Source organism: Hemiscyllium ocellatum, chromosome 37 (assembly GCF_020745735.1).
Source record: "Hemiscyllium ocellatum isolate sHemOce1 chromosome 37, sHemOce1.pat.X.cur, whole genome shotgun sequence".
Lineage (NCBI taxonomy): Eukaryota > Metazoa > Chordata > Chondrichthyes > Orectolobiformes > Hemiscylliidae > Hemiscyllium > Hemiscyllium ocellatum.
The window spans coordinates 34,001,590-34,027,627 of record NC_083437.1 but is presented as its reverse complement, the minus strand read 5'-3'; the positions used below and the strand labels follow the sequence as shown (position 1 = coordinate 34,027,627).

At 40.9% G+C, this 26,038-nt stretch overlaps 1 protein-coding gene across 1 annotated transcript in view; it reads right to left on the bottom strand.

Annotated features, from left to right (window-relative positions):
• ttc34 (tetratricopeptide repeat domain 34) overlaps positions 1-26,038 on the bottom strand; it is a 79,519-nt gene that overhangs the window by 19,455 nt on the left and 34,026 nt on the right. The window contains exons 4-5 of the mRNA XM_060851954.1: positions 21,411-21,603; positions 4,432-4,598 (exon numbers count right to left, since the gene is read on the bottom strand). Of these exons, the coding sequence (XP_060707937.1) occupies positions 4,432-4,598; positions 21,411-21,603 (360 nt within the window). The remainder of the gene's footprint in view (positions 1-4,431; positions 4,599-21,410; positions 21,604-26,038) is intronic.

Sequence of the window (26,038 nt, the reverse complement as noted above, 5' to 3'; positions counted from 1 at the left end):
ATCGGGTCCGGACTCTCGAGCAGCAAGTCCGGACCTTAGACAATCACATTGATGACCTTGAGAATCGAGATCGTCGAAAAAATATTCGTTTGCTGGGCCTTCCCAAACGGGAAGAAGGCGGCCAGCTTACAAAGTTCCTTGAACAGTGGCTTCTGCAGTTATTGAATCTGAAGACTGGATCAGGCCAGGTAAGGGTAGATGGGCCTACTGGGTTGCATTACGCGAGCCCGGCTCGAACCAGTGCCCCCGCCCGGTCCTGTTCCGGCTGCAGAGCTATAAGAGGAGACAAATGCTCTTGGACGCCTCCAGAAATCTTGGGAAAGATCCCCAAGCCATGACTTATAAAGGATCCAAGATTAATGTATTTCAGGACTTTTCCCCAGCTTTGGTCTGAAAGCGGAAGGTGATTGATGAAGCAAAGAAGCGTTTAAGGGATTTAAACATTCAATACCCCTTGCGCTACCCAGCTATATGATGCTTCAGCCATGAAGGGTCCGTGTATAACTTCGGATCACCGGAGAAGGCCAAGGAACCTTTGGACTTTCTTAGACAAATGGAAGTTAATTGATGTTGTTTTGCCCTACCCCTACCCCAGTTTACCCCCTTTTTTTTCCCTTTCATTACCTTACTGTTTAATATTATCTCTGGGGGGTGGGGAGAAGGGTTTATTTATTCATCCTTTAGATAGCGATTTTCTTCACCCCTTTTATATATAGGCCATGGGATCTAGTTAAATGAAGATGGGGGGGGGGGGGGCGGGGAAGGTGGCTACCTTATCTTATTTTATCTTTGTCCTTGGGAGCAGAGTTGTTTTCCCCTGTTATTTTGTATTAATAAATTTAATTATTATTTGCTGACACTGTAATTTTATAGTCATATATAGTATTAACATTAGCAAATATACCCAGGCGTTGGTGGTGGTGGGGGGGGGGGGGGGGGGGGGGGGGAGAGGTGGGTAGGGAAGATAGGGTACTCACTGTTAGTTCTAGTTCAGCAGTATACTTGAATTTTCTTTATCCTATCGTGGGCTGCCTGGGTCAAGGGTGGGGCACTGGTTGGGAGAGGTTATGATGGGTTTTTTGGAAAGGAAACGATGTCCCCTGGGAATAAGGGGGAAGATCGCCATTTAAATATATTTTATACTTTTTTTTACTATTTAGAAATAGTTTTTTTAATTATATTGATCTGAATGTACTAAAGAGCTTTTATTTTTGTGAATTTTATATGCTCTATACTCAGGATGTTTTGGATAAATACGGGTTTTGTTGTGATCTGACGTTAACACATTCCGAGCATGTATATCACTGCTCAATTTATGTGTTATCTGTTGGGTTTTGTTTTTCTCTTGAATAATGTAAGAATTTTAATGATACACTCTGGTTAGTTGTAAGTTAGACGGGTAGTTAGTTGAGTTTTGTCTTTTTTTTCTCTTGGTATTTCTGTTTTCTTGTTTGACAGATTTTGGTTATCATTTATTTAAGATTTAACTGTAGATTAATGTTTATACTTGTTTTGTTTAGTTTTCTTTTGTAAACTTGTAAAAATGTTAAATTTTCAATAAAAATATCTATTTAAAAAAATAAAATGCGTCATCAGGACTAAATACTTCTCATTCTGTTTCAGCTAATTCTTTGAACCAATGTCCTAACAAATTGGCTAGTATCAACTCGACAAGTAATGACAATGTTCTCCTTTGCTGATAAACTGCATGATTTTAGTTGGTTGAACACTATAAATTTCAATACACTATGTATTTATACTTGTTCGTTAGTAAGCCATGAGTATTTGTAATTTGTGCCTAAATTCTCTGGGCTAAGTGTACTTCTGAGGATGGAGTGGGGCTTTGGGCAATGAAATCTTCAATATCAGTCAAACCAAAACTTGAATTAGATATCTCAAATTACTCTGTTTGGGAATTCTTCAGGACTGTTAAAAGTGTCAGTACACTTCAGACACCCAGCTGACCAACGTATATCAAAGAAAAGCAAAGCATTAGTATCATCTATCTGTAAAACTGCACCCCACACGCAAGGAAGTTATAGATGGGGAAAGGATGGCATGAAGGTCAAAATAAAGCATTTATTTTCATCAACAGGGAACAAATTGTGCAGGTCTTCATGCCCTTCTCAGTTCTTTACCAATGAAATGAAAATTAAGAAGAACTTGGTTTATAAATGTGGATTAAATGAGCCATCAAGGTGTCAGTTCTATTATTTTGCCTGAATGGTTAATCAATGCCTTTAGCAATAGGGTCATTTCTTTCTTTTTTGTTCCAGCTGTTGGCTGTATTTTGAAACATTTATCAAGGCAACTATAGATATCTGTATCTCAAAGGTTTGAAGCATTGAAGAATAAATTAGTAACTGAAGCAGATATCAGTTGAGAATGGATGTGCCCAAACTTAAATTATACTGAAATTTGAAGTCTGAAGAAAAAGCCTGATGACATGTTATACTGTCGAAGGTTCTGTCAAAATATGCAGGCTTACAATAGTATAAATCTTTCCTATTCATCCTAATTGTATGTGTCAAAATCACATTTGTGGTCATTTGATTTTTGTTACAAAACAAATCAATAAATGCTGGTCTCATCAGCCACACCTACATCCCATGAGCAATTTTTAAAAGTTATACAAATATGCAAGGTACCCACGATGCGTTTTGTCTGTGGGACTTGTGTACTAAATGTTATTTCGCTCACCAGAATGGGAGTAGTGTATGTGGAAGAGTGCAGGGACATGATTTTCAAATGTCACATTCAAAACAAATCTCTGATGTGTACACGCATTTAGTACACAAGTCCCACAGACAAAACGCATCATGGGTACCTTGCATATTTGTATAACTAGTCCAGTGACACTACATTATATGCTGTCACACAATAATAGTCATTGTTAAGTCAATCCACTGTGATGAAAGCCTCTATTTGTATCCTTTTATGTACTGAGCAAGTCAGCAATTTATTATTGATAATATGATAGGACGGGCAGAGTGGCTAGCACTGCTGCCTTATGGCGCCAGGAACCCACGTTCAATTCCACCCTAAGGCTGGTGTGGAGTTTGCACATTCTCCCCACGTCAGTATGGTTTCCTCCCACTGTCCAAAGATGTGCAAGTGAGGTGGATTGGCCATGGTAAATTGTTCACCTGTGTCCAGTGATGTGCAGGCTATATGGGTTAGCCATGGGAAATGCAGGGTACGTCACAAGGATAGGGTTGGGGTTAGGATTGGATGCTCCTCGGAAGATCGGTGTGGATTCAACTGGCTGAATGGCCTGCTTCCCTACTGAATGGGATTCTATGATTTATAGACAGCACCATTCCAAGAGATTCTGATTGGTAATATTCAATTCTGCTCAGTAATAGGGGAGGAGCCAGTTGCAAAATGTTCATTAGATTACTTGTGAGAATTCCGGGGATACCGAAGAGGAGTTCTAAGGGAACAGAGTGAGTCTCAGTCGATTGAAATCTCGTAACTGTTGTCTTCTCCATGTTAGGGAATGCTGTTAACTGATAACTTTTGGGCCAGGCTGCTAGGGTCTAGTGTCAACATCTCCTCTACCAGACCTTCAGGAATTTTGTCTTAAAGTGAAATAAGATCCATCAAGCAGGTTTCTTTACAGTCTAAGATAGAGAAAAATACCATTGGTCGTATTGGTATTTGGTAAAGGAACTAATTTTTTTTTGTGATTCATAGCGTAATGGAATTAGATAAAGACAGTGTACCGCTCACATCTCAGTGAGAACACAGATCAAAAGGTGAGAAAACTAAGAGTTCAAAACACCTCTTTTTTCCTTTCATAAAAAGAAAGCTTAAGTAGTTGTATTGAAATTAGATGCATAGAAGGATTACAAATGTAGTATTTAGAATTCAATCACTGTCCTTGATGTTATGTGTACACTGTTAGAGCACAGGCCAGAACAAATCTCTAAAGAGGCTCATTCTGAAGCGTGGTATGCAGTTTTGCTCACCCTGAGCCAAAAAGGATGCAAATGCAGCAGACAGGGCCGGAGAAGGAAAAAAATAATTATAAGTTTTGGAAACCGGTTAAGAAGAAAAATTCAAGCAACTAAACCTATTTTCAAAGAAAATAGACTGACAAAATGATCCAGATTTTTAATATTAAAAATATATTAATGAAGTAAAAAGAAGTCAATTTACCTGAACAATTCGGCTAGTATTGAAACAAAGAACATAATTTATATTATTTAAAAACCTGTAGTTAAAATAAATCACCCTGTTCTAAAAAAAATGGAAAAACTTGGGTGTAAGTGGTTGCTTGGAGCAGATAAGGCTAGTTAACTCTATACCTCAATTCAAGATTTCAGTTTCATATTGGATGTTACCAACTGTGGCAATAATAAAAAAAATGAATTATTTCAATTGGGTGAAATTATTCTCAAAGTTTGTGATAACATCGGCAGCAATTACCTCTTTTTTATTAAGGATCACATACATGAAGGCTCGTCCACATCGTGCTTGTACATGGTTTGGGTTTGCCTTTAGAATTGTGCCAAAATCAAAGATCGCAGTTTTCTTCTGGTTAAGATGTGCATAACATCGTGCCCTGGTGAGGAGTGAAGCTTCATCAGTGCCTCCTAGAACAAAAATAAATATGCAATAAAATACTTAAAACAGCTTTACAACATGAATTAAATATTAAACTGTTATAGGGTCATAGAGATGTACAGCATGGAAACAGATCCTTCGGTCCAACCCATCCTTGCCAGCCAGATATCCCAACCCAAACTAGTCCCACTTGCCAGCACCCGGCCCATATCCCTCCAAACCCTTCCTATTCATATACCCATCCAAATGCCTTTTAAATGTTGCAATTGTACCAGCCTCCACCACAGCCTTTGGCAGCTCACTCCATACACGTACCACCCTCTGCTTCAAACTACTCATAAGTCATGATTTCTTTGAAATGTTACATCAATCCCTGAATAATTTTCCCCAATTCCCCAGATGTGAAATCACAAATCATTAAGCTCCTGGGGCAGGGGCACTTTTCCCCCAGACCACATTAATCTATGTTTAAAAAGGAGCCAATTTAACCAGACTTCCTTGAATCAACAAGTACAAGTTTATTAGTCACTAAAGACATGAGAACACATGACAATGCAATGAACATACACACAGATAAAATCAAAAGTGAATACAAAAATGTTTACAAATTACAGACGAGCCTTTGATTTCTTTGAAGATTAGACAGTCATAGAGATGTATAGCATAGAAACAGACCCTTCGGTCGGACTCGTCTACGCTGACCAAATATCCTCAATTAATCTAGTCCCATTTGCCAGCATTTGGCCCATATCCCTCTAAGCCCTTCCTATTCATCAACCCATCCAGATGTCTTTTAAAAGGTTGTACTTGTTCCAGCTTCCACCACTTCCTCTGGCAGCTCATAATAGAATGCTGCACTCATTACAGTGTATATTGCCAGTGGTGCTGACATTGGTAGGAGAATAGTTGATTGAGAAACACTTAGGTGTGCAGGTCAATTGAAATTCTTTTGGCTTGGTTCCTTTTCAGAATGGCTGGCTAACACCACTCAGTGACGGCATGGTTTTTCCCTTTTTAAGTCTGTCTCTGAAGTACATTAGTATACACTCCAGGACAGAAGGCCACATACAGCCTAGAGCTGAAGCTGGTTTCTAACCCGGATTTTGTATATCCTTGGAAAGATTAAAACACAGATGTGTCTGCAGGAGATGGATCACTGCTGATAGAAGATTGGGCAGTCAGCCTTTTCTCTCGTTGCTTTCATTTTTGTCTTTCCAATTGAAGTTCCCTTGATGCTACACATGTGAGGCATACTATGGGTCCATTCTACCAGATAATCACTGAACTTATGTATGCAGTCAGTCCTCGTTTAAAAATGTCATATTTGACTTTAAAGTGGAAAATGTCCGTTGATGATCCCATGTAAAGAAAGTACAATACACACATAGTGGGAGTCTTTTAGAACGCATATGTTGAAAATGAAAAAGTGATACTGGCAGAGTTGAACTTTGTTCATAAGAAATGTAATTTTTTCAAATTTTTAATTGGCAATGTGAAGATTTAAACAAAAGAAAAACTTACTACATCAAAACCAGTATAAGTGAATTCAGAATTCCATTAAACCTCTTCATAGATTTCCATGGTAGTTCTATACAACACGATCAATTCAAGAGACCCACACTGGATTCAGCAAAACATATTACAATGCAGCAAGTGTTCAGATAATCTAGGTTTTATGTCATATCCTGCAGAACACATTAATGGCATCATATGGAACCTGTGATTCCTTGTATTATTTTGGTTCATGGCTAAAACAAAACCAACATTCTACTGAAACTTTCCATCTTGTACTCATCAGGATAATAATTCGCAAGAAATATCAATGTAAAGTGAAACCAGTATTTCACTGTGTAAGAGACAAAAAAGTACTGATTGGTTGGCAAGTGGGCTCTCACTGGGAGAAGAATTGCTCAGAAATCACAGAATTGGTAAGATATGGAAGTTTTTTTGGACCATTATGTCTATATCAACTTTTCAAATGACCACAGCTCCGTACTATTTTCTTGTACGCTCCCTATAATCATGCATATTATTTCTATCTTGAAAAAAAATCAATTAGTGCCCTCTTGAATGTCTCTACCGTATGCAAAACTGTTGTGCACAGGTGGTGCTTTCTCACATTCATTTTCATCTTTTGCAAATTATTTTAGATGTACTCTTTCATTCTTGACCCTTTCACAAACAGGAACAGTTCCTCTGTTTACTCTGTACAGACCCCTCACAATTTGGAAGACCTCATTCCTGATGAAGGGCTTGTGCCCGAAACATCGATTCTCCTGCTCCCCAGATGCTGCCTGACCTGCTGTGCTTTTCCAGCAGCACACTCTCAACTCTGACTCTCCAGTGTCTGCAGTCCTCACTTTCTCCTTGGAAAACCTCATTCAAATCTCCTTTCAGTCTTTTCTTCTCAGAGGGCGGCAATAATTACAAGCACTGGCAGTTAAGAATGTAATTTGCTTTCCATAATGTCACTTCTGTTGTATTCTAATCATTTCTTTTGTTTTAAGTTCAACCAGCAAATTATAGCCCAGCCACTATGCACTGGGTGACTTATTGCTCTAGCACAGAACTGATTATTGCATTGAGTTGCTTATTTGACTACTAGTGATTGTTTGACTAGCCTCCCATTTCCAACCCTACATAAACTGGAGTTCACCACAAATTATGCTCCCACAACTTGCAACAAGTTCATTTCAGTAAACAACATTGTTTGCCGAATAGCACTCATTCTCTTTCCACTAGTGCTTCAATTTTTAAACAGTTATCTTGTTGTTCAGAACCTTCCATTGCCTCACACCCCACCTGCACTGTACTTAACCTCCTCTTAACCCCTAAAATTTCTGAGATGCATATCTTCAGAACCCAATTTTTAAAAAATATTCTTTTCAGGAATATGCACATGTCTGACAAAGTCAGCACTTACTATCTGGCTCTAACTATCCTCAAGAAAGTCAATATGAGCTGCCTTTTTGAACTGCTGTAATCTATCTAGAGTAGTTAATCTCATAGTATTGTTAGTGAGTAAAGACTTATTACCTGACAACAGAAAAGAAACAATGATATGGTTCCAAGTCAGGATGATGTTTTAGGAGGAGGCTTGGCAGATTTCTGCAGTGCATTTGGTATGTTGTACACACTTCTGTCACTGTCTCTCATTTGTGGATACAGTAAATGCAAGATCATGATTGGGGTGACAATCACACAGTTTGGTTTGTCCTGGATGGGTTTGCACTTGGTTCTCTCTTGTTGGAGATGGTCCTTATTTGGCAAGAACGATTCATGTCACAATGACCCCAAGCACGAATGTTGCCCACGTATTGCGCTATTTGGACACATCATCAGTAAACAAGAAATCCTCAACAATAAATCTTATGAAATCAGCACATATCCCAATTATTGTAGAGGCAAGGTCACTGATGAAGCAGTGTTGGGCCTGGGATGCTATCTCAAGGAGCCCTGCACTGCATTATCCTGTGATTGAGTGATTGACCTCCAACAACTGCAACAGTCTTTCCTTGTACTCTGTATAAATCAAACCAGCAGAGAGTTTCTCACCTGAATTTCACTAGCTCCAACTTTACTATGGCTGCTTGATACTACACTCAGTCAAAGGCATCCATCTTATCCTTCCCGTGAATTTAGCCCTTTTGTCCATGTTTAGATCAAGGCTGTAATGAGGCCAGGAACTGAGAGGGGCCTGGTGGAACCCAAACTGTATGTCATTGAGCAGGTTGACTCAATGCCACGTGATGGTACATCACTAATAAGGTCCATCACTTCTGATGATTGAGAGTGGAATGATGCCTCTAATTGGCTGGATTGGATATGTCCGATTTTTTTTTTAGTGAAGGGGAGGGCAGGGTGGAGTGAACTTTATTTTTTTTTTCTTTTTTTTATTAACCCCCACACTACCGCCTAACTGCGGTAGTGCTTATTTTTTCCCCTGCACCCATGGTGTGTGTGTGTGCAGGTGTGAGACGCAGTGAGAGACAAAAGTGCATAAATCTTTATTCAATTTCCACCACCAGCAAAATAGTAAAACACCCGAGTGGCCAGTGACAAGCAGTGCCCTTCACATCAAAGAGGGCAATGCTGTGTGATCAAACAGTGAAGGGGAGGGCAGGGACTAAATCAAAATAGAGTTGGAGGGGGAAATGATGCACTCCACTCCCTGCACAACTCCAGGGTGTTGGTGGACACTGCATTCTCCTTCTCCAAGGACACCCGGGCCCTAATATAACCGCAGAAGAGGGGCAGGCAGTCGGCCCTAACAACCCCCTCCACGGCCCGCTGCCTGGACCTATTTATGACCAGTTTGGCCAGGCCCAGGAGCAGACCCACGAGGAGGTCTTCAGACCTGCCCTCCCTCCTCCGTACCGGGTGCCCGAAGATCAGGAGCGTGGGACTGAAGTGCAACGAAAAGCAGAGAAGGTTTTTGAGGAAATCAAAAAGGGAGTGCAAATGCCCACACCCAATATACACATCGTCCACGGACTCCACAGCACCACAGAACAAGCAGTTGGGCTGGGATTGCAGTGAACCACCACAATCTGCGGTTGCAGGGGACTGCTGCATGCAGCACCCTCCACCCCAGATCCCCGAGAGAAAGGGGGAGGACTCCCGCGTAGAGGGCCCTTCACTGGGGACCGTCCACCTCTTCTCCCTCATCCACCGCCCGGTGGCAAATGGGCATGCCAGGGCATGTCCGGGCGGTGGATGAGGGAGAAGAGGTGGACGGTGTGCAGCAGCAGTCTATGTCCAAGTTTTTAAATGAACAGGACACATTTAGGCAATTTTCCAAATTGTTAACTAGATGCCAGTATTGTAATTGTACTGGAACACTTGATTAGAGGCACAGCTGATAATTGTTCCAAGTCTTTGATCTGCTTTAGTAACATAGCATTTATGCAGCTGATTCAATTGCAGTCATCTAGGCTCCACAAAGAAAAATCTATTGTCTGATTTCCTTTCCCTCCCTTTCTACTGCAAATGGTCAGAAGTGAAGCAAGCAAAAGCCTCGTCCACCCAGTACTAGGCTCGTTTAAAGCCCTACACAGATTTAGAATTGTGCCCAATTCTCAGCATATAACTTGCAAACAGAAGGAACAGAGAGAAATGTTAGCCCCATTGGATGGGAGTTGTTATATATTGCTGTGTTGTCTGAAAAGAGTTAGGAATTAGATAGGAACCAAAATGTAGGGAAAGTGTGCCAGTGGAGCTACATGCACAATTACACTCGAATGTCAAGTTTGTGTGTGTAATATGGCACTAGCTTGTAGGCATGTTTTCAACCAAGGCAACTGGAAAATTAGAATTAATCAAAGAGCTCTCATCTTTCCAAGATCTGAGAACCAGAAGATTAAAAAAAACACTCACAACACGGACATACAAAAACAATGTGGTTGAAAGACAAACAGACCGATCAATGTACACACATATTTATGGCACTGAGCAAGATTAATGCAGAAATGAGAGTATCTTTATGGAAGGTTTACCTTTTGCAAAACAGAATTTCCGACAACTTGCCTTTGTTGGAATAGAACACTAGCAGCAACACTACCAGCAGTGGTAAAAATACCTTCAGTGCAAACTGTATAAAGTAGGCAGCTCGGGAACCATTTAATCAAGCTTCACATAATTAGGTAACTTAGAACTCATTATTTTCTCTTTGATATCCTTTCCAATTTCTAATTTTAAAACATTGGCTTGATTTATGTAGCCCAATTTTAAAGAGAAAACATATAAACCTGCATTCTTGCTCCTGACAAGAATTTAAACTTAATGAGTAAATGTGGAATCTCATCAATTTAGCACAATCAATTCCTGTTAAACATGGGGACTTGTTTAACAAAAAAGTAAAAGCTATTCTTTTGACACAAAAAAAAACTAATATGGTTGATGATTTTGCTGTCGTAACAACATTTGGGAAACGTAATGAGAATTGGCAAATCACTGAGGTTATGAATGGATAATTCCTTTGAAACTTCAGATATTTTAAGTTCCTAACAGGGTAGATGTGGAGATGTTGTTTCCCCTTGTAGTAGAGTCAAGGGCCAGACAGCATTATTTACATCCTCTGCAAGACTGCACAAAAAAATGTGGATTAGTATTTTAAGCAGAGGAAAATCAGGGCAATAGAATAGCTATCATCCTTCATAAAACTGCTGGTATAGATGATTCTGGGTAAAAATACCTAATATAGCCCTTCAAACCTGCATCTATATGTCAATTCAGCTCAGTTCTCATCCTTTAATTGCTAGAAACCTATACTTCTAAACTAACTGTCTAGTTCTCTTTCAAACACCTCAACTGATTGAGATCGTACTTGGAGGGAATGTGTTCAACATTCTTGAGCTTTGGTGTAAAATACAGCTAACAACAAAAAAAGGACTCTAATCAATATCTTTGCAATCTCTTACCTAGCCTTGTATGGTTATGTAAATAAAGATAGATAAAAGGATATTTTTCCTTTAATAACATCATTTCAAATCCTTAGATGCTTTCACTGTGCTGCCTACCTCCAACATTGAGGACGCCAGTTTTCATCTTCACTGATCCATTTAGAGTTCATTTATTGCCTTTATATTTATAAGCATATCGACTAGAAGGGCATTAAATTAGACTGACAATCTTTCGCATCAAACAGGTCAACCAGAACAACACAGCTATTTTGCAAAGATATGATTGGGTAAACAGTATAAATCAGCAATAACTTTCAACTAGCTGGGAGCTTGCACAAATCAGTATTAACAGTTGTGGAAATCACAACTAAGAAACATTCACAGTTAAGTAAATTCAACTTGGTAAATTCACCACAATACAACCATCTTAAGGAGGTTTGAGATTTGCCTTTGGGTAATTTCTTAACAGAAGGTAGGGCATAATGTTAAAAGCTCAATTAGTGTCAGGCCCATAGAATGGGGTTAAAAAAAATCTGCTGGCAGTTGCCATCTAGGCTCACGCATCAACCTAGTGATGTCTCAGTTAGTTCCTCATACTATGGAATAGCACGTTGAAAAGAGGGATAATACACTGGAGAGACAGAAAAACAGTATACAACAACAATGCAAAATTTCAAATTGGAGTTAAGAGTGCAAGAGCCTACTTTCAGGCTAATTAATCAACTTGTTATGAAACATGAGGTCAGGTTGACAAATACCAATATGAATTCCTGTAAAAAGAAAAATTCAGTGCCAGAGCAACTCATGGCTTGAGACAGATGGGGAATTTATTATATGTGCAATGTTTATAATTTAAACATAGAATTTAATGACATTCAGTTCTGTGAAGATTAGTGGCAGATTGGAACTTTTCAGAATCCAGCAAAGAGTGACGTTTATGAATAAAAGATAATGCCAAAAGAATTGCCCAAGAAATTGAAGGTTCTGCTGGGTAACTCCCAGAACACAAAACTCTCAAAATTTCCATTTAAAATCAGAAAATATGAAGGGTTCTACTAAGTTAATGGTTTTCTTTCATATTCTAGTTCCTGGATAGTGATTAAAAGTGACCCTCAAGCTTATACTACACACGACTCAACATCTCCCACCCACCCCAACTTACCTTAAAAACACTCAATCATCTACCTGGCACCCTTACCACCTTGGATGCTACTCATTTGGCAGCCGACGCACACAATTAGCTTATGTAAGCTCCCTTTGCACTACAGCTATCAAAACAGCTGTGATGCTGGTCTTTTATGTTTCAGAAAATGGAAACTGACTGCTGTGCCAAAGGGGTATGATTCGCATTCCCCCCAACTGTTCTATGCTATGTGGGACTTGTCAGAATGGAAGTACGGTTCTGCATTTCAAAAGTGACTCTGATTGGAATCTCTGATCAGAAATGCAGAGCTTCTCTTTATAAAAAGGAGTGTACTCGCAATCTGTGAGAGATTGCCGTTCCCTGGAAAATCTGGATCAGAGTTTCTACAAGCATATGAAAAGGAAGAGTAGCTGAAATAAGTGGTAACTCCTATAGGGATGGTACTGGGGAACTAGTAATGGGAAACAAGTCAGTGTTGAACAGATATTTTGAATGATTCGTTACTGTAGAAGGCACAAAAGGTATCCCAGAAATATATTTAAAAAACCAAGAGGGAAAAGGCAGAGAGGAAATTTAAAACAAATCACTGTCACAAGGCAAAAAAAAAATATGACAAACTACTGGGCTAAAGATTAACAAGTTTCTTGTATCCTTGTATCCATGGGTCTTCTTAGAAATAATTGCAGAGATACCATTAACATTGGTTATCTTCCAAAATTCTTTAGTTTCTGGAAAGTTGAGTAGATTGGAAAGCAACAAATATAAACACCAATTAAGGAAGGAGGCGGGGGATCCCAGATGGCGGCGCCCTGTTAGGATCACATTTGCTGGGCCCCGCGCTGCAACACCAACCCAACAGAGCCAGAACCCATCCCAAACACATAGGGAGTAAAGACACAGTAAAGGGGCTAGAAACCTAAAAAAAAAATGACTTACCTTTGCCTTACAGCTAGGGAACGCTGAAAATAAAAAGAGGAAGCTCGCCTGGCTCAGCGTTCTGAAGCAGAGGGCTTGCTTACTCACCAGACCCTGGTTGAGGAGCTGGCCAAATCTCATGAGGTCCTGGGGACGCAGATCCAGGGAGGAAAAAAGAATAAAAATAAAACTGAGGAGAAGCTGGCTCCTGTATCTGCTACGCTGCAAAACTTGGGAACAAGGACCGGATGAGCTTGAGCACCAGGCTGCAGGGGTAGAGGCAGAGCCTGACTCCTCCAAGAGCTGGATTGAAGCCCTGGAAACACAGATCTATGGTCTGTTAGGTCTGGAGGACAATCTCAAAAACAGGAGCAGAAGAAAGAATTTGCGCGTTGTTGGCATACCAGAGGGGACAGAAGGTGAGCAGCCATTGCAGTTCTTTGTGACGTGGTTCCTGGAATTCCTTGGTTTGGAGGTTGAGAAGGGAAGGATAACAATTGAAAGAGCTCACCAGATCGTGGCACGAAAGCCAGGTGCAGATCAGCGTCTGTGCACTATCCTGGTAAGCTTCTATCGTTACAAAGACAAGCAGAAGGTCATGGAAGCCTCTACAGCCCAGGAGAGGGATTCAAGAACATTGGTATATGGCGGCTCAAGGGTCATGTGTTTTCAAGACTTCTCGGTGGTGGTAGTGGTTCAGAAAAGGAAGTCCTACAATGGCAACAAGGGGAGATTGAGCGTGCTTGGGATCCAGTATTCTTTAAGGTATCCAGCAGTGCTTCAGATCAATCATAATGCATCCATACATTTGTTCGACTTGCCAGAGAAAGCGAAGAACTTTCCTGACACATTGACTTAAGTTGAACAGCCGAAGAGGCATAGAGGACAGAGCCGTTTGGGTTTGTTTTTCTTTAAAAAGGATTTGGTGGAGTCTTCTTTCTGGCAATAGGTTGTGTGAAATGATGCCTGAGATGGATAGAGTATTTATCTTTAAATCTCTAAGTTATGTTAAAAGGGATGGGTTACATAGATCAGGTTCTTCCTCTCTGGAGTCTAAATGGTCCTATAGAAGGTTGTGGCTCAGGATGTGTTTAAGTGGTGCACCTGGAATATTACATTAGATTAGATTAGATTACTTAGTGTGGAAACAGATCCTTCGGCCCAACAAGTTCACACTGACCTGCTGAAGCGCAACCCACCCAGACCCATTCCCCTACATTTACCCCTATACCTAACACTACGGGCAATTTAGTATGGCCAATTCACCTAACCTGCACATTTTTGGACTGTGGGAGGAAACCCACACAGACACAGGGAGAATGTGCGTGGAGTAATTCTCTTGTCAAGAGGAAGATGGCACTTTCCAGGCTTAAAAAGGATAGGGTGGATGTTGCCTTATTACAAGAAACACACTTGGATATTGTAGACCATTGAGGCTGCAACAGAATGGGTATGACTGGGTTTATTTTTCATCTTTCAATACGAGGAGTAGAGGGGGTGGCAATTTTAGTTAGAAAGAATTTCCCATTTAAGTTATTAGAGTGCATTAAAAACACACAGAAGTCTTGTAATCCTTTAAGCTTTGATATACGGGGAAGAATACAGGATCTTAAGAGTTTACTGTCCCCCGGCCCACCCCCTTAAATTTTTGACAGAAGCATTTACTAGAATGGTTAACCTTGCATCTCAACATATTATCATAGGAGGGGATTTTGATTGCCTCAAAAATCTCACAGTAGACAGATTGCCCAAAGGCCCGCCAATATCTTCCTTGCAATCTAAACAATTAAGGGATTTGTGTGTTGAATTGGGGTTGGCAGATGTTTGGAGGCACCCTCACCCTACTGGCAGGGTCATCACATTCTTTTTGAATCCACATAAATGCCATACAAGGATTGATCTTTTTCTGCAGCACATCTGGGCTTAGTGGCATCATGTACAATTGGCAATATTTATTTCTGATCACACCCCACTGTATTTAATGGTTAAGTGTAAGGATACCATGGTAGGCTCATGGCACTGGCAACTGGACCCCTTCATCCTCAAGGATAGCAAGTTTATTGCATTCTTTTCTACTGAGTTCAGGGCTTTTTTAGATATTAATTTAGGCTCGACCCGTAGCCCATCCATTTTTTGGGAAACAGCTAAAGTCTATGCTAGGTGGTTGGTTATTTCTTAATCTATCACTTCTTACTGGCTGAAGAGCGAGCAGCAACATTAGCTTGAAACGCATCTGAAAGTAGATGAAAAGGCATACTTTGACAGGCCCTTGCTTGTTAAATTGCAGAGGATCACGGTGCTTTGGTCTGCACTGAACTCCATGCTCATACGGACAGCCAACAGAGAGCTTACATTTGTTTGAGTATGGGGATAAGCCGGGCAAGTACCTAGCGTACTTTGCTAGGAAAAGGAGTGCTCCCCAAGCCATTACTTCGATCAGAGAGGACACTGGAAATTTGACCTACAATTCTAAAAGATTAATGCAGCACTCCAGACATTTTACACTGAATTACACCAATCTGAAAGCTGTGAGAATGGGCGGGTTAGGATGGAATCTTAAGAATTTGGACCTTCTGGGAGTGACCCCTGAACAAGAGTCTCTCCTCAATGCCCCATTGTCATAGCAAGAGCTGAAGGGGACTGTGAGGCAGCTCCAGAGTGGCAAGGTGCCAGGTCCTGACAGGCTCCCCAGTGAGTTCTACAGGAATTTATAAGTATATTGTCAGGGCCGATGCTTAGATTGTTTAATGACTCTCGGAGATGGTGGGAGGAGGCCACGACTAAGAGAGGCAAACATCTCTCATTCTTAAAAAAGGGAAGGCTCCGGAAGGCTGTGCTACCTATAGACTCATTTCACTCCTGGAGTTGACTTCAAAATCCTAACACTCTGGCATTAAGGCTCGAAGCTGTACTGCCCTCAACCATTGAGGAGGATCAGACAGGGTTCATAAAAGGTTGCAGATCAACAGACAATGTCAAGAAATTACTTAATATGATCCAAGTATGTCAACAGTGATCGGTACAGAGATTAGTGATCTTAAATGTAGAAAAGGCACTTGACAGGAGCGAGTGGGCATATCTTTTTCATACTTTGAAGTGATTTGCCCTGGGAGAGACCTTCATCAGGCAGGTGGAGGTTTTGTATAGTGAACCTCTTGCCATGGTCCCCACTAATGGTGTACAGTCAAGCAATTTTAATTTTGTTGACAAAATGAGCATTTTGCCCCACCTGTTGTGTCCCATGTGAATGCTTCCTCTGCTTTTTGCTAGTTCGGCTGGTTCAGTTCTTTTATCTTGTATTGCAAGCGGCCCTGAATTAAATTGACGAAATTGCACTTATCTTACAGACTGGGAGGAGTGAGCCTCCCAAATATCAAAACTACCAGGTAAGCTCGTTGCTATCTTACATGAATGGTTGGGCCCAGGGTGGGGGTCGGGTGGAGGGGGGCCCTCACTCACTTTGGTTAGACATCAAAACACCTCAGGCAAGATGCCCCCTTATTAGCCTGTTGTTCTTAGACAAAATGAGAATAATTAAGAAATATTGCCGTAGCCCAATAATTTGCAAAATTGTCAAGGCGTGGAGGGCAATGCATCAGGGTGAAGGTAATATTGCCAAAACATCATTTTTGGCACCCATAGTTGGAATGCCGGGCTTTCAGCCAGGGATGAGGGACTCTGGGTTTAAACTGTGGGCAGCGTGTCTTGCCTGGGTGATTTATTCAAAGGGGACACATTGATGTCCTTTGACCAGGTGGCTCAAAATACTGAATGCCCAGTAGGGACCGCATTCATTTATTTTATGTTATAAATTTCATACAAAAAAAAGAGACCACACTTCTAATGGATCCTTCTAGGTCTGACATGGAGAAGAGCCTGTTGAATGCTGAGGGTACATTATCTGTAAGCAACACTTATCATCTACTGGGGGAGGCTCCCTCGGATGAAACCGAATGGCTCTGTAAAGGTTTGGAGAGGGAGTTGGATGTTGAGATCTCTTCTGAAATATGGGAAGTTATCTGGGAAAATGCAAGAAGGATCTTGATTTGCAACAGGACCCACACCTTGCAATTGTAGATTCTCCACAGGGTTCATGAAGGATCTCCAACGTGTCCTAAAAGTAAAGTCAGTCTTTGCTCCTGCCACAGACTGTGGGCATACTGGAGCGCTGTGATAGGTGAAATCGAGAAGGCTTTGAGGACGGAGGCAGAGGGGGACCCTGTATCTCTTCTTCTTTGCTTTGTTAAAGCACTTTCATTAGATACACACACACACACACACACAAAAAAAGGCTTTTCAGTATCCTCACTTTTTGTGCAAGAAAGAACGTTCTATTAGGGTGAGTGTTGGAAAATCTCCCTGGTTGCTGGCGGGCTGACATAAGCTAGTCATGGAGCACATCCCCTTGGACTTTCCTACAAGTATGGTACACCATAAAACTGAGAATTTCTATAAGACGTGGTGGCCTTTTTTGGATTAGCTGGGTACAGATTTGTCCACCATACTAATAAGAGCCTTTATACAGCCATGGCAATTCTATGTAATGAATCTGGTATCCAGAGGGGAGGAACTACGAGCATACGAATATATACAAACTAATGTGCTCGATGATCGAGGGCTATTGCTTTGTTTTGCTAAGCTATGTTATGGTTATTATCATTATTATTATTGTTAAGATTTTCCTTTTGTTAACTTAGTTATTAGTTGTTATTTATGTAATTAGTGGATTTGTTTTTTAATATTGGTTTGAATTGTACGGTTTTGCATTTGTTGTAATATTCCAAAGAAAAAATTATTTTCTAAAAATAAAAATATACTTAAAAAAAGTAAAGGAGGCAGATAGAAATCAGGAAACATTATGCTAGTTCGTCCAACCTAACATGGGAAAAATCCTAGGATCAATTATTCAGGAAGTAAAAGCAGGACATTTAACAAAAGTATATGACTAGGCAGAAACAACATGATTCTGTAAAAAGGAAACTGGTCAATTAATTGGGAAAATAACAAGCAGGACAGATAATGGGGAACAAGTGAGTTGTGCATTTACTGAAGATGTAAGGCATCACCTTACATCTTGGAAGACTGCTGCCGTTCTTCTAGCTCTTCAGCATCCATCATATTCCCTCTTTGATTGCTCCTGTTGTGCAGGGCACAGCATGAAAGGATTATGCAGTACACTACATTCAGATGTTACTACAAGGCATCCCGAGACCAATACAAGCACTGGAACCTCATCTTCAGAAGGACTATCATCTGCTCCATGATAGTTTTCATTAAAGATCGGGCAGCACAGTATCTATCCTCTGCCTCAGTCAGGAGATCGTACAAAGGAGTCAAATCATGGTTTCAGACGTTAGCCCTTGCACCCCAGTAACCATCCTTGTAAGGCATTTGACGTTTCAAAATTAAACAGCATGACATTTCTCCAGGATACGAGCATCATGGCAGCTTCCAAGGTACCCATTGCAAACTCAGATGTCTACTGAAGATCACACTTAACTTGTGCACTGATAAATCCTTTTTCTTTTGAAAAAGTTATTTGCATTACAATATGGTGTTTTCAACACAATGTACAGTTTACAGCACCCTGTATCTGGGTAAGTCAGCTATGTTGGCAAAGCCTACTGCCTAGGCTATCATGACCTCGTTATGGGGAAACAAGATAAAACCCTGTGATATAACAATCTTGATACATTTGAGGATCAAGAGATTCTTCACAGATACCCAGCGCATCCTTAGAAGCATCCAGCTACTCAAAAAAATGAGTACAACTGCCACCTTGACAACCACTGGGATAGGATGACCATCCACCCTTCAGGTCTCAAATCCTGCTTTAGACGGATAGTTCTGTGAAGTGTCCAGAGACATTCCAGTCTGCAACTACAATGTAACCTCTTCCATCTGGAGAAAATGGCAGTGAGGGCAATAGGCTCTGGATTTCTGTAATTTCCTTCACATCCTGAAGGGACCTTCAGCTACAACTTCCTCATGTGGAGACTGTTCATCAGTCTCTGGAGATTATTGCTGGTCCTGGGCTGGCTAGAATTTGTTCCTCATCAACTTCTCCATGTCTAGTTTCACAGAGATGATAACTTGTGCTGTGGCTAGATCTAATGAACCTCTGTGAGGAATTTCAGAAATAAAATATATTCTTCATATTCTGAGCAATCACATTCACCTCACACACTGATGACAATTCCCAGCATAGTCCTCCATACGATGAGGCATGGAGGACTTGGACAAGGAGGGCCATGGAATGCCTCTCCATGGACATTGTTCCAACACGCACAGCACATGCCAAGTTGGGAAAATACTGCAGGAGATTGTAATTGCGGCAGGACTACTGAAACACAAACTCTGTCATTTAAATTCCAGATTTGTCCTATCTTCTGTTTACTCTCCTCAATCTTTGTAAGACGTGATCCTAAATGACCTCAGCTCTTCACCTCCGTTTCTTCAAAAACAAAAATTCTGTCAGCTTAAGTTTACACATACTCACACTCGCAGAACGTGAGAGGGCGAGAGGTCATGTACTTTGGTAGAAAGAATAGAGGCATGGACTATTTTCAAAATGGAGAGAAAATTCAGAAGTCTGAAGTGCAAAGAAACTTGGGAATCTAGTCGAGGATTATCTCAAGGTAAACTTGCAGGTTGAGTCAGTAGTTAGGAAGACAAATGCAATGATGGCATTTATTTTGTGAGGACTTGAATATAAAAGCAAGGATGTACTTCGGAGGCTCTGGCCACACACCATTTGCAGTATTGTGTGCAGTTTTGAGCCACATATCTCAGAAAGGTAGTACTGGCCCTGGAGAGTGTTCAGAGGAATGGTCCCAGGAATGAGAAGCTTAACAAACGAGGAATGTTTGAGGACTCTGTTTATAACCAATGAAGTTTAGAAGGATGAGGAGAGATCTAAGTGAAACTTACAGAATATTGAATGGCCTGGACAGAGTAGATGTTGGGAAGATGTTTCCATTGGTAGGAGTACCAGGATCAGAGGGCATAGCCTTAGAGTAAAAAGGGTAGACCTTTAGAATGGAGATAAGGAGCAACGTCTTCAGCTAGAGAGTGGTGAATCTATGGAATTCATTGCTACAGATGGCTTGGAGGCCAGGTCAGAGTATATTTAAGATCGAGACAGACATGTTCTTGATTATCAAGGAATCAAGGGTTAGGGGTAAAAGTGGGAGAATGGGGCTTGAGAAACTTATCACCATTCAAACATGGCGGAGCACACTCAAATGGACTGAATAGCCTAATTTCTGCTCCTATGTCTTATGGTGTTATTGAGATTCAGGCAGTGTAGTTGGAAACAACTATTACCACTCCTATAAGGGGCTAGAACCAGGGGACACTTTAAAAAAGGTGATTGGTAAAAGAACCAGACACGTGAAGAAAAACATTCATATGCAACGTGCAATTACAATTTGGGAGATACTGCCTAAAAGGTTGGTGGAGGCAGACTCAATTCTGGCTTCTGAACAGGAATTAGACAAGCAGAAATACTACAAGGAAACAAAAGGGAGTGAAAATAGCCGAATTTCGCTTGCACATTTTGGGACAAATGGCCTTATTTGGGATCGTAACCATTGTATGATTACAAAACAAAGGGATTATTTTTACATCCTCGCGCAAAATATAGATAGAATTGACTGTTTCTGCTCAGGATGCAGCTTTGAAATAGATTTGAAAATGAGCACAAGCTAATGAGGGATGTGGAAGCTCCAGTGGAAGTAGAGAAGAATGGGAATACTGAACAAGCCGCATCATATACAGCAGAGGTCATTTTGAGTCAAGCGTTTCTGTAGGGTGGAACTTGGATTTAGAATGAAAGCAGGCTGGACGTCACGAAGACATTCATGAAAAAATTCCTTCGCAAAGGGTTAAGGATAACAATGCTTCACTGATGAAAGATGACGAATTGGTGGACTGGAAATCAAAAGCTGTTCTACCCCAACCTCAAAGGCAGTAAATACTAGGATAATTGGAACCTTCTAAAAGGAAAGTGAAAGTTATATTGGCTGACAGTGTCAGACAAATTGAGTGGAGGTTCAAATCAGCCACACTCCAAGCCAATGCCAATTCAAGCTCAAATGGCGAATGATCTCTGACTATTTCTTGTTCTTAATCAACTTAGTGCTCAAAATCTAATGATAAGAATAAAATTCTGTATGATAATAAATGTGGATAAGTTTGTCACAGCAGCCTCAGTGTTTATGAATTGTGTGCAAGCCCTGAGATTTCCAGTCTTCCTGATTCACTGAGTGTTTAAGTGTCATCATTCCCCCCCATGTCATTCTTAGGATATTAATATAATCCTGATCCAAGTTTCATCCCACTGATCGCATCTAGTCTAACGAACAACTTCCGCCACTAACCTGATAAAATTATAGCCAGAGAGAGATAGGCCACTGCTTCCTTTACATAGGTGTCACCTTCCTTATTGTGTAGGATTGACATCGCACTGGAATGGCAATGTTTCTGCATTAGGTCTCGATCTTCTGACTTGAAAATGTCCATTATGGGCAGGAGGCAGGAAGTATCACCGATCTCAATGACTTTCTTTATTAGCTTTAAAAAAGAAGACATGTTTGGTGAGACCTCAAAAATTGGAGGCCCTTTAAATTACTGACCCTTCCTCAGCAATTAATTACTGGAAAATACGGTATCTGGAAAGACAAGACTCTTTAGTCAGCCCCAGTAACAATTTTAATCACAAAGTCCCTTATAAGCTTCTCTGAAATCTTTCTTTTGCAAACTTGTCTCATTTTGGTGAGTTTGCTGTGCCCAGAGTTGGTATTTGATTGTAATGTCCTTTCCACAATATATCCACATCTGAAAGTCATAATACACAGCTGGCTAAATAGTGTAAAGTGGTGATTTACAGTATAACTTACAAACCTAAGATCATGAATTCAAATCCTGCCCCATTGAGTTACAGAATAAAATTTGCAACAGTGAAAATTAAACCAATTCACTCAATGTTCAAAAGGAATGAAAGGAAATCTGCCACACTTGCCTACATGCAACTCAGAGTCCACACATAACGTGAGACCAAAGTGCCTGCCAAGATATATAAATTGTTGTGACTGTAATGAAGTCAGCCCGTTGGACTCAGAGAATGAGTTCCCCGATTGGGGCTGTTAAACTGGTCCAGTCAGGGAACCCTGGCTGACAGATATAAACAGGAGTGTCAGAAATTTTGTTCATTCTAACAGCTGTCTCAGAGGAAGTCTGACCAATGCCAAGCACTATGCACAGGTAAATAAAGGGCAAGTTGGATGATGAGATACTGGCCTCTGTAGTTGCTTTAGTGGAGACAAGAGAAAACAATATATACTCCTGAAGAAATTAACTTGTGAACAGTCATCTTTGAGTTGGGGGTGAATATTTCTGGCATGTAGTTGGGAAACTTAACTTGTTTCATCCTACCGAAGTCTGGGCTCATGTATGAAATAATGCATTTTCCACTTCCCCTTACAAAAGACATTGAGGCAGATGAAAAACAGAGTAATTCTCCTGACAGCTTGTGGACCTGCAGCTTTTTCAGTTATTAAGCACCGGAGAATAAAACATTTCAAGAGTTGAAGGATATAGTTAAGGAATATTATGACCCTAAGCCTTTTCTAACTAATGAGATTACTCAGCTGTTTGAGAATTAGGGGAATCAGTGTTGTGAGTTTTGACGAGGTTAAGGCATGTGACTTTGGTTTAACCCTTACTGAGAGGCTGGGACACCATTTGGTATGTGGGATTAATGATATAATCATGCTAAAGTACCTACTAACTGAAGCCCAAGTGGACTTCAAACAAGCATTGCAGCCGGGTTTAATTATTAAAAAATACTGCAAAATGAATTAGAAGATATGCTGATGATAGTGGACACCCTTGCCAGGCTAACTGAGCTTGGGAAACACCATCACAAGAGAAGACAATTGCATAGCCTCACTCAGGACATATCCTTTAATGGAGGGTCTCTCGGCCAGCGATCAGTAAAACCCCAAAACAAAACCCATGCCTCAGCCAAATGAAGATGGAAGCAGGCTGGAGGTCACAAAGGCATTCATGAGAAAGTTCCTTGGGGTGTGGCTGAAACAAAAAGGGTCATCACAACTAGAACAGAAACCTTTCTGGACACAATGAGACCAGATCACCATAGTGGACAGCTTTTTATTAAGGGGAGCAAGAGTGTTTGTCCCGATAAAGCTCACTGTCAGATACTGGCTGAACTCCACTAGGATCATCCAATAGTGTCCAGAATGAAGAAGTTGGCAAGACGTTGTATGGTGGCCCGGACTGGATGCAGATATAACCATGTTGGTGGGGCTGTGCCCAGATTGCCAACAAGGACAAAAATTAATGACAGCAACTCTCCCATCTTCGTGGAAATAGTTGGGGAAACCCTGGACTCAGTTACTTGTCGACTATGCCAACCCTTTCATTGTTCAATGTTCTTAATCTTTGTAGACGCTCACTCAAATTGATCGGACATGCAGAGTTACTTCATCAAACACTGGGACAACAACAGAGAAGCCGCAAACATCTTTTGCAATATACGGATTCCCAGAGGTGTTGGTCACAGACTATCAATTACCAGCAAGGAATTTGAGTATTTCCTGAAGTTGAATGGCATTCAGGACAGCTCCATACAATCTACTGTCCAATGTCTCGTGGAAAGAACAGCCTAAACTTTAAAGGCAACCTTAAAAAAAAAAGCCTACAGCTTCACGTGATACCAAACTGTCATGGTTCCTATTTGATCATTGGACCATCCCTCATATAATCACGGGGATTGCTCCAGCAGAATTGTGAATGGGGAGAAGATTCTGCATCAGGATAAATCTTATCTTTTTAGATCTGGGGGCCAGGGGTGTGGTGGTAGTGAGACGAGATTCTGCTACTCGAGTGAAAGAGTTTACTTCAGGGGACAAATATGGTGCCAAAATGACTGAATCTTCCCTGTACGGGTACAGGCATGGTCGATGAGGGGTCAGGTCCCATGATGTACAAAGTTCGGGTAGATGAAGTGAACCTGAACTCGTGTGTAGGTCAAAAAAGCTGCAAACAGGGCAGGAGCAATATGTACCCAGTTCCTCAGAACAGCTAGAAAGGCTGTTGGTTCTCCCCCTTTGTCATCTTCGAAGAAATTTCACAGTCTGGGATTAACATGGCAGGCATTGCCACTTCAAAGCATTTATTCCTTGAAGTGGAGAATGAATTTCTTCTATGATGCTCTGGGTATAAAATGTAGCTGCTGAGCAGTACACACCGCCCGTATCTGAGGCAGAGTCCGCAGGATCCAGATCTGGTGCAAAAACACCCCAGGAATGGCTACAAGAAAAAGAGCAGCCGACGTGCCCAGACTTGGTGGGGTGGGGGCTGTGTGCGCAGATGCAATTACTGTAGCAAGATCAGCCAGGTGGACCTCATAGAATGAGTTCCCTGATTGGACCAGGTTAACAGCCCCAATCAGGGAGCCCTGGCTGACATTTATAAACAGGATTGAAGTTCTGTTCACTCAGTGGCCGAGGAAGCTGGGCCCGTGACAAGTACTGTGCATGTGTAAATAAAGGCCGACTTGGTGACAGGACACGGACGTCTGTGGAGTTATTTCGTACATATTAAATCTTTGCGTTGAGAGTTTAGATAAGGTTGTAATGACTCTCCTAATGAATTTCCTGACTGCCGATTAAACCAAACTTGTTAACACAATATTTATACACTTTTGTACAGTACAATAGGCAAAATAAAACCATAGTCATCTGTTTATTACAAATCCAATCTTTTTTGTTTTTGATGTAAATTCCCCAAAAAGGGTGAATGACCACAAGCCAAATTACTCCCCCTTCAAAAATCTGGATTTTTTTCCTCATTTCCAAAAGACATAAAACTATCAATTTAATACCATGTCGTTGTGTTTGAAAGGTGACCTTCCCATGGTCCTAGCAGGACTGGAGCCAGTAAGCCTCTATGTTCATTCCTATTGTCATATAAAGCCCATAATTTAGGTTTATTAGATTAGATTCCCTACAGTGTGAGAACAGACCCTTCGGCCCAACAAGTCCACACCGACCTTCGAAGAGCAACCCACCCAGACCTATTCCCCTACCCTACATATTTTTCTAACCTCTGATTAATGCATTATGGGCAATTTAGCATGGCCAGTTCACCTAACCTGCACATCTTTGGATTGTGGGAGGAAACCGGAGCACCTGGAGGAATCCCACGCAGACATTGGAGAGAACGTGTAAACTCGACACAGACATTGCCCGAGGCGGGAATTGAACCAGGTCCCTGGTGCTGTGAGGCAGCAGTGCTAGCCACTGAGCCACGTTGTTTCAGATGAGGCACTAAGTTATGACCTAATATCCCGTTCACTAGATAAACCAGTTATTTATATCATTGCCTTGCATAAATGAGATTATTAAGGTCCAAACTGATTGCAAATAAAAACACATTAGGAAAGCCCAAAGGTTGAAAGACTGAAGACAAACAACTTTTCTTCGGAGGTTTCAATCTCTAGAAGAGACCTATTTAGTTTGCCCTTCCTTTGATGAATGCAAAATGTACTTTCAGTTCATTCCAAAAGTTAGTTAATGCTCCTTTTTCAAAAGGAATCAGTCATTTACTGAAGAAAATGTGCTGCTTTGTAAAAAGAGCAGCACAGGGTGAGGAATCTACCACAATAATTCCAATTTAATTTTTAAAAAATGGGGAAAGAATCAATTGGTTGAAGAGTTAAAGAAATTTCAAAAGAAGAGCAAAAGTACATTAAAATGGGAGGAAGGAAAATTTTAAGTAATGGCTATCTACGACTAAATGCCCACATCCTTGTACAATATCTACAATTCTAGTGCAAGGATAAAAAAAAATAAAATAAAAGTGTTTCAAATAGGAAAGAGAAGACAGAACAGCTGATGACTGGGGTTGTTACAAAGCATGCAATGAGGTGGTATTAAAATGGGAGTAGCAGTACTGGTAACAATAATGCAGACTCAGTATGGGT